Genomic DNA, 9,608 nt, shown 5'->3' with positions numbered 1-9,608 from the left:
GAAGGAAGGAAGGGAAGAAAGAAAGAAAGAAAGAAAGAAAGAAAGAAAGAAAGAAAGAAAGAAAGAAAGAAAGAAAGAAAGGAAGGAAGAAAGAAAAGAAGATAACCAGCTCAGCCTAGTCTAGGTCAAAGGCCTGTCTGTTGTCCCAGATATTTGAGAGAGAGACTGACTCAAGACGATCGCAAGTTCAAGGTCTGCCTTGGAAACTTAGCAAGGTCCTATCTCAAAGAAGCAAAGACAGGGGTAGACCTTGGCTTGGTGGCAGAGCACTTGCATGGTGTTTGTGAGACTAGGTTTGTAGTCCTAACTTAGCAGTGAGAAAAAAAGCTCTGAAGAGTGGGTGGGTAGGAGGGCAGGATTGGGGGAGGGTATAGGGGAATTTCGGTATAGCATTTGAAATGTAAATGAAGAAAATATCTAATACAAAATTTAAAAAAAAAAAAAAAGCTCTGAAGAAGCAGAGAGACTGGACCTCATTCCTATGTAGACCATTGGCCTGAGTGGTCTCTGTAGATGAGCTGTGTGTGTGTGTGGGGGTTACCTCATTTTGCCACAGTCTCCACCACTCCCTCCAGTCCTACATCTGCACTGTGTGCATGTGCCTCACCTGGCCCAAAGCCACAGCTCCCAGTTTCTACCTTCTGTATCCAAGCTGGAAAAATCCGGCACCTGCCAAACCCACTCAGTCTTCATCCTGGTTCTGTCCTTCCCCCTCCCTTCTGCTCTCACCACCACCACCACCACCACCACCACCATCATCACCATCATCTCCATTACCATTATCAACATCATCACCACCATCATCTTCATCAGTCATCAGCATTGGTTCCCCAGGGTCCCAGGTCCTGCCTGGAATACTGTCCCTCCACCAGAACACACATACTCAAGTCTGAGCAGCCTAAGTCCTGGTGTCGCCTTTGGCCATTAACCTGGTTCTGCATGTGACCCTGGACAAGGTCCCCCCCCCACCCCCGGCCCAGCCCACCTGATGCTCTATCCCAGGGAAGCGCCTCTCCACACACCGCTGGAGTTGCTTAAAGGCCAAGCGCAGGGCAAGTGGGCAGCGCCCTGCCGAGCTCACGATGGCGTCCACAACGGACCCTAGGTATCCGGTCAGCAGCCCCAGGCTTGTCTCCCGTACCTGCTCCTCCGTGGGCGTGCCCTTGAAGGAGATCCTCCTGCAGGGAGCAGGCAACAGACAGGACCTCCAGTCAGAGCACCCCATCTGCAGCCTCCACTGTGCCTCTCTCCCCTCACATCAGGCTCCTCCCACCAGCCCTGCCCTCCCCTCACATCAGGCTCCCCCCACCAGCCTTTGCAGGCAGGAGGCCTGGGCCACCCCGCCTCGCTCACCGAGAGCGGTTCAGGTCCATCTTGCAAGGGTCCAGCTCCATATATTTCTTCTCTTCGAAGACGCGGCTAATCACGGGCCTCAGGACCTCATGCAGGTAGCGCATGCCCACGAGCTGGGGGCAGGGGCCACACGGAGCGGCTAAGGGTGGCAGGGAACACCCTGGGCTGGGGCGAGGGAGGGGGTGTGTGCAGGGAGATTTCAGAGCCAGGCCAGCTGTATCCAAGGGTGCCGCCCAGGGCTGAAGCGAGGCACCTGCCACCAGCACCCAGCTCAGCCACCTAAGGCCACTTAGGGCCAGCAGGCTCTGAGGCCCCGGTGAGCAGCAGGGGAGAAAACCACTTGCATCCAGACATGCCAGGTCTCCCCACTCACCTTCATGAACTGTTCCATCGACTTGGAGGCCAAGGAGTTAGAACGGAAGAGGGTGTTGGGGTCATCTGGGAGGATAGGGAGATGTATTTGCTGGGGGTGGAGGAGAATGGACCCAGCTCACCCCGCTCACCCATGGTGGGGATTTAATTCTCTCAGCCTCAAGAATCAGGAAGAACCCAAAATGTCAACTGTGTTCACAGTTCAGAAGCTCAGAGTGGTTTGGTGAGCTGCCTGGGGTCACACAGCACCTGAAGCCGGACCAGGACTCTCAGCCCTCCAGGGACCACAGCATGGACCCTCCCCCCCCCCCCCCGACACATAAGAGTTAGTTTCTCCCCTGGGGACCCTCTGCAGAGCCATTCTTGGGGAGTGGCACCTGGGATCCTGTGGGAAACTCACTGGTTCGAGCCACCTCACGCCTTGTGAGGTAATCTAGAAAGGGCCCGGCCAGGCCCCGGCCCAGGAAAAGCTTCACCAGCTTGGTAGCAAGGTCCTGACGACAGTCCCCAGAGGCCAGCTCCTCTAGCAGAGCCAGCGGGCTGCTGGTGTCCTCCTGAGCAGGGACGGGAGAACAGACAGGTGACCAGGGGCCCAAAGCACAGTGTTCCCTGGTTCCCCAGGGAGGGGCGCTATGCCCCGGACCCAGCATCCCAGATAAAGGCACCGTTGCCACACCCACCTCTGCTGGCCCTTGCACGGACTCCAGAAGCAGTTCCATGAGAGGCTGGTAGTACTGGGAAGGCAGGACCCGGTCCTCAGTGAGGCGCACCTTCAGCCGCAGGGCACCCAGGCTCCCCCTAGACGAGGCAGACCATAAGGAAGGGGATGTGAGTGCAGGCTAGCCCAGAGTGGAGCAGACCTTAAGGAAGGGGATGTGAGTACAGGCTAGCCCAGAGTAGAGCAGACCATATGGAAGGGGATATGAATGCAAACTAGCTCAGAGTGGAGCAGACCATAAGGAAGGGGGTGTGAGTGCAGGCTAGCCCAGAGTGGAGCAGACCATATGGAAGGGGATTTGAGTGCAGGCTAGCCCAGAGTAGAGCAGACCATATGGAAGGGGATGTGAATGCAAACTAGCCCAGAGTGGAGCAGACCATATGGAAGGAGGTGTGAGTGCAGGCTAGCCCAGAGTGGAGTAGACCATAAAGGAAGGGGATGTGAGTGCAGGCTAGTCCAAAATGAGAGACATGAGCACAGGAAGGGGCAAGAGACACAAGGGGGAAACCGAGGAAGGCAGTGGACTGAAATGGAAAGGAAGAGGAATGGGGGTGGAGGCAGACAATGTGTGGAGGCATCACAGTGGGGGCCATGGCCAGATGTGCACACATGCAGGACAGGCAGAAAAGCAGATGTGGACAAAGCAAAAAGATGTGGGTGCTGTGGACACAAGTGGGTAGTCAAGTATGTGAATGGCGTGGAGAGGCATAACCAGGGGAAGAATGAAGGGGCCAGGGGCTGTGTGGTCAGTGTGCACAGACATCAGTGGCCCAGCTATGCAAGGGTGTAGCAGAGGTCCTGCCTAGCACAGCCAAGGCAATAGGTTCAATCCCTGACACTGCATAATAAAGCAGGAGATAAAGCAGGGGAGGCCTGAGGAAACCCAGCATTCCAACACGCGTCGGGTGGGCCAGCGTGTTCGATGGAGCGCTGTAAGTACCTGCAGGAACACCCTGGGGACATGTGACTAGGGGACCACCGCATGGTGACGTGCCAGAGGGAGAGAGCGGGCTCATGCCAGCACCCGTGATAACCTGCTCACAAGTGGAGGAGCCCCTCCCTAGGCCCCCACATTTACCCAGTATCCTCAGCTCTAGGAAAGGGCAAGAGCCGGAACCAGCCATTGGGGGGCTTCTGCTGCAGGGTCTGTGGGGTGAACTCCACCTGCAGGAGACACACAGACCTAAGCTGGAGAACCTGTCCTACCCGGCACGGGCTCACCCAGCCCTGGAAGAAGAGCTTGGACTGCCACCCAGGGGTGGCATGTGGCCAGCCAGGGTCCACTTCCTCCTCTCTCTCTCGAGGGCAGTTAGGGCCTCCAGGGGACACTTGTACTTGAATAAAGCTGGTTCACCCTAGGACACACGGTGACCCAGTAGTGAGAGCACAATATTACTGTCATGGCCACAACCTCAATCAAGTCTGGTGGCCTCATCTTCCCAGAGCAGAGTTAAGAGCTTCAGGGCCTTAGCAAGGCCCCTTCACTACTCCAAACCTCAATTTTGTCATGTGCAGAGGGGGCTAATGACTGTCAACTGCACTGGTTGGTAGCAGGGTTACGTCAATGCAGATGGCCTTCGTCCGCCCACCCTGCAGCCTTCGGCAGGTCACTGCAACCTTTGGCTGACCCATGGACAGTGAGACTCCACTACTCAAGCTGGCCATGGTACCCACCCTCCGCCCCCATCTCGCCTTCCTGCTCGTTAGAGACACTGGGGAACCACAGAGAGCCCTCGTTAGTGGGAGGGACGCTCACCATGCCCAGAAAGTCATTCTTGCCCACCATGTCCCAATCCCAGAGTTCCACTCGCAGTGGGGACGTGGTCCCTGGAGCTTCCCGCAGCTCCAACACCTCATCCCAGTGTGGGAAGCGGGTCTTCTTGATGGTCTAAGGGCAGAAAGAGCCGTGAGTGGGAGGGGCGACTGAGCGACTGACTCCACCCACTGAGGGGTGTCCCACTCCCGCCGGGCTGGCTGTCCGCTCACCGAAGTTTCCAAACTATGGCTGCCCCAAAACACACGGGCAAATGGGTCCGATGTGCCAGAGATGTCCCTGGGGGCCAGGTCCCTGGGGGTAGATGAAGAAAAGGGATGTGTGGTCACAGGCCCTCGAGGACCTAGAATCAAGTCGGGCCCAGGAAAGGGAGTACAAACTAGATCATTCTAATGGCAATGTGGTGCTGTCTCCAGGGCAACAAGCCTGTCCATCACATGGGCTCAGACCTGGTCCTCACTGGGCCCATGCAGACCCAGCAGCATCCAGACACAGAACCTATGTAGAAACATGAGATTTCCTGCTTTGCAGATGGGGAAACTGAGGTAAAGAAGATCAGACCCTGTATCACGAAGCTCAGCAAGGGAAGGTACGATGGGAAATAATTCCCCAGTTTCCCCAGAAGCCCTACGTGGGGAACTACAGGCACAAATTCAAAGCCAGGCCCTGCACTCACTAGCTGGGTGACATTAGAGAAAGTCTCCTCAGCCAGGCGGTGGTGGCGCACGCCTTTAACCCCAGCTCTCGGAAGGCAGAGGCAGGTGGATCTCTGAGTTCAAGGCCAGCTGGGTCTACAGAGTGAGTTCCAGGACAGCCAGGGCTACACAGAGAAACCCTGTCTCAAAAAAACCAAAAAGGAGGAAAAAAAGAAAAGAGAAGAGAAGAGAAGAGAAGAGAAGAGAAGAGAAGAGAAGAGAAAAGAAAAGAAAAGAAAAGAGAAAAGAGAAAAGAGAAAAGAGAAAAGAGAAAAGAGAAAAGAAAAAAGTCATCTCCACTCTTGGGGCTTAGTCTAGAAAATAAAGACAATAACAGACCAAGTTTACAGAGTCAAGGGTCCAAAGAGATGACACAGGCAAGCTATTTAGCGGAGCACTCTGATCAGTTCACTTATTCATTCAACAAACGCCCATGCCAGCACCTTGCTTAGGAACAAAGGGAAGGCATGAGACACAGACATCCTGCCTGTGGTTGCCATGACAACCCAAAGCCTCACCTGTGGCAGCTTTCCCATTCCCCCACACACTTTTCGAGGCCCCCAAATCTAGGAGCACCCCGCCGCCACCACCACCACCACCACCAGGGGCTGTTTCTTCTTCCAACCTGCTTCCCAGCCTCACCGGGCATGGAAAGCCTTTGGTTTCCTAGGAACCGACACAGTTGCTAAGCGACAGCAATCGGTCCCTCTGTTGCTTGCAAAGGATCCTGTCCAGCCCGTTGTCTGGGGAGGGGTCACGGGCAGAAGAGCTGAGCTTAGACCCCCTGCACACAATCCGCAATCTGGTCCCCATCCTCCATGTATCATTCTTCATCCGCGCTTCTCGCGCATCCAGCTGGGGCCAAGACAGGGACGGGAATCCAGAGGTGGCAGGAGAGGCACAGAGAAAGCAAGGAGGGGCCTTACGGTCACATAACAAGCTAGAAATATGGATTGTCCTTAATGTCCTTAATATATGTGGGCAGAGCCTAACAGTGAAGGTTCAGGGAGGGAGGCCAGTTGGAGGGCAGAAAGACAGGTTGTCAAGAGGGAGAAGATGAAAGAGAGAACAGAAGGATGCGGTTGGAGGGCAGAGAGGGACGTAGGAAGGAAGATGGATGTGGCCGGACCACTCTCTGGGTTTTACTGGCCCTGGGTCTGGTGACTTTTTTCAGACTTTCCTCAATCGTCCTTCCTCTCAGCCTACAAGACCCCATCGTGGTTAACCCCTCCCACAGTTTAAGCCAATAAGAATGAACATCTTTAATCTCAGCACTCAGGAGGCAGAGGCAGGCAGATCTCTCTGAGTCTGAGGCCAGCCTGGTTACAGAGTGAGTTCCAGGACAGCCAGGGCTTCACAGAGAAACCCTGTCTTGAAAGACAACAACAAAAAATAATTAACCCTGAGATTGTAGAAGTGGGGATTGTGGTCAGTTGGTAGAACACCAGCCTCGTGCCATGAGATCTATCTTGTCCCCACTCATGGACATACTGCCTGACATCACCCTCTGGGTTGCTAGACCCATCATGCCTGAAGCCACAGTCACTCCAATGAGCTAATGATAATCTGCTATTTATTACTGTGTCTGTTTGTATATGTCTGTGTGTGTGTGTGTGTGTGTGTGTGCATCTCTGTATGTATGGGTTGCGCGTGTATGTATGTATGTATCTCTGCATGCATGTATGTATGGTGTGGGGGGAGAAGGTGTGTGTGTGCATGCGTGCGTGCGTGCGTGCCTGCCTGCCTGTCTGTGCTTGCATGCACATGTCTGGATGTCAGAGAACTTTCTAGAGTTGCTTCTCTCCTTCCACTGTGCATTGCTGGGATCAGACTCAGGTCACCAGACTTGAGTGGCAAGTGATTTCCCTGCTGAACCATCTCTCCAGCCCTCACATGTTAAAGTATAACTATTCCCCGCGCCCCACACTCATCTGTCTGCCAATCTCCAGTATCTATCCAGCTGATTGTCCTTGGTCCATGACCACCTGGGTGTAGAGTTTGCTTTTGCCGGGCAGTGGTGGCACACGCCTTTAAGCCCAGCGCTTGGGAGGCAGAGGCAGGTGGATTTCTGAGTTCGAGGTCAGCCTGGTCTACAGAGTGAGTTCCAGGACAGCCAGGGCTACACAGAGAAACCCTGTCTTGAAAACAAACAAAACAAAACAAAAAAAGAGTTTGCTCTTGCCAGGCATGCTGGCAGCCCAGGCTTTTAATCTCAGCACTTGGGAAGCAGAGGCAGGAGGATCTCTGTGAGTTCAAGGCTAGCCTGTTCTACAGTGTGAGTGTCAGGGCAGCCTAGGCTACACAGAGAGACCGTGCCTCAAAATAACAAAGATGTTGCTTTCTCCCCTGAAAGCTAATCCTTATGAGTCTGTTGTTTAAAAAAATATGGTGGGCAAGGGCAAGAGGAGGATTGTAGCTTTGCACCAAGAAGGACAAGAGGGTCCCCACAGACACCAGTACTCCTGCTTATTTTCGGTTTGGGGTTTTTGTTTGTTGAAGCAGGGTCTCTTATAGCCCAGGCTAGCCTAAAACCCCCTACCTCAACCTTTAAAGGATAGCCTTTAATTCCTGATCCTCCTGCCTCCGTCTCCTGAATGCCGGGGTTAGAGATGAGTACCACCGGGCACAGTTTATGCGGTGCTGGGAGTAGAACCCAGGGCCTCATGCACACTAGGTGAGCACTCTACCCACTGAGCCACACCCCAGCCCCCTTGCTCGTTTTCAGAGCCCCCCCTCACATTTTCCCCAAGGCAAGCACACCTGGCCTGTCTCACGTGGCAGCGGAGGCAGCGGCCCCGAGCATCCTCCAAGAGCTTCACAGCCAAGCAGACCTCACCCTGCACTTCGGCGTCTGGATCCACTCTGCTCAGGTTGATCCAGCTGTCGATCCCTGGAGGACACACAGACATACACACACAGACACACACAGACACACACACACAGTGTTTAGGAAGTGCCTGACACTCATGAGGTGTCACTGATTATGACTGTGTGTGATGTGGGCATTGGCTTCTCATGCATGATCTCAGATGCGGTCTGCTATCAGCCCCATGTCAGAGGAGGAAATTGAGGCCCGGAGAATAGGCCTCTGCCCTTGACACCACAGCTAGAAAACAACAGAAGTCGGGTCTGAACGTGGGCTGTGTAGTTGTGTGATTCTGAGCCTCAGGTCACCCTGGAACATGAAGGACACACACACACAAACAGAAACAGACACAGCACAGATACACACACACACACATTCACAGAGACACACACAGAAACATATACCCACACATAGACATACACATAGAGACATATACAATCACATACATACTCACTCACAGAGACACAGACACACTCACACTCATGCATACTTATGCACAATACATACACACACACACACACACACATGAGACACTCACACAGACACAGACATACACAGACACACACACAGAGACATGCACAAACACACTCACACACACAGAGACACACACACTTATGCCCACAAAGAGAAACACACATACACACTCACACACAGATACACACTTATGCACACTCTTACACACAGAGACACACACATACACATACACACAGAGAGATATAAATTCACACACTCACACAGAGAGATATGCAGACACACACATACATACTCACACATGCACACACACACACACACACCTCTCACCATACTTTGAAGCAATTATTGACTAATGACTCCCACTGTAGCTAGGGGAAGTCAGCTTCCAACCCATCCCTCTTTGGCAAACATCTTTCCTTCCTCATTTGTTTCTCTTTTGTTTTATTTCCATACAGCTCAGGCTAGCCCAGAACTCCTGCACCTCCCACTTCAGAGTGCAGGGGTCACAGCCACAGCCAACACACCTGGCTTGATGCTTTAATCTCTGCTGCCCTTTCAGCTCTCTAAACATCTGGCTTCTTAAAGCACCCTGTAGCTGTGGCTAGTGTGATCAACTGACAGACTCTAGCATTACTTGGAAGAGAGACCTCCAGGCACACCTGGGAGGGATTAGCTAAATCAAGGTTAGCCCCTGAGGACAGCCATGGGGGATTCTCTCCATTATATAACCGTGGTGGGAAGACCCATGACAACATGGGCGGAACCATTCCCTAGGCTGGAATCCTAGACCCTCCAAGATGAAGGAATCAAGCTGAGTCCCAGCTGTCGATCCAATCCTCTCTGCTTTCTGACTGTGGGCGGGATGTGACTAGCTCCCTCTGTTCCTGCTGCCTCAACCTCCCCACCATGAAGAACTGCTCTCTTGAACTGTGAGTAGAATAAATCCTCTCTCCCTTAAGCAGCTTCTGTCAAAGTTGCAGAGGAAGAAACTAACACTGGGACACCCTGAGGCCAGGGTCACACTGACATGTGAAAGCAGCCGTTCTCAACCTGGGGATTGAACGACCCTTTCCCTCGGGGAATGCATATCAGACATCCACATTGCGATTCATAACAGTAGCAGAATTACAGTTACGAAGTAGCAAGGAAAATAATGCTCTGGTTAGGGATCACTGCCACATGACGAACTGTATTAAAGGGTGGCAGGGTTAGAAAGACTGGGGAGCCCTGCTCTAAGGTCTTGCTAGGTCCAGAGCCCTTTACAGCCGCTGCAGACTCTCACTGTGACTACTCACTTGTGTTGGGTGGTCTCTGTGAATTCTCTCTCTCTCTCTCTCTCTCTCTCTCTCTCTCTCT

The 9,608-nt window shown here is 53.3% G+C and overlaps 1 protein-coding gene across 2 annotated transcripts in view; it reads right to left on the bottom strand.

Moving 5' to 3' along the window:
* Positions 1 to 9,608, bottom strand: part of Rasal1 (RAS protein activator like 1) — a 31,192-nt gene that overhangs the window by 12,394 nt on the left and 9,190 nt on the right. The window contains exons 5-13 of one of the 2 annotated variants that reach the window (XM_029533625.1): positions 7,673 to 7,802; positions 4,430 to 4,511; positions 4,200 to 4,331; positions 3,522 to 3,607; positions 2,406 to 2,523; positions 2,126 to 2,279; positions 1,727 to 1,791; positions 1,354 to 1,466; positions 986 to 1,178 (exon numbers count right to left, since the gene is read on the bottom strand). In XM_029533625.1, coding sequence (XP_029389485.1) covers positions 986 to 1,178; positions 1,354 to 1,466; positions 1,727 to 1,791; positions 2,126 to 2,279; positions 2,406 to 2,523; positions 3,522 to 3,607; positions 4,200 to 4,331; positions 4,430 to 4,511; positions 7,673 to 7,802 — 1,073 coding nt within the window. Of the gene's footprint in view, positions 1 to 985; positions 1,179 to 1,353; positions 1,467 to 1,726; positions 1,792 to 2,125; positions 2,280 to 2,405; positions 2,524 to 3,521; positions 3,608 to 4,199; positions 4,332 to 4,429; positions 4,512 to 7,672; positions 7,803 to 9,608 lie in introns of those variants that run through there. The other variant, XM_029533626.1, reaches the window with a different exon arrangement.

This window comes from Mus pahari, chromosome 23 (genome assembly GCF_900095145.1).
Source record: "Mus pahari chromosome 23, PAHARI_EIJ_v1.1, whole genome shotgun sequence".
In the NCBI taxonomy this organism is placed as follows: domain Eukaryota; kingdom Metazoa; phylum Chordata; class Mammalia; order Rodentia; family Muridae; genus Mus; species Mus pahari.
The sequence above is the reverse complement of the archived record's forward strand: the minus strand, read 5'-3'. Positions and strand labels throughout refer to the sequence as shown.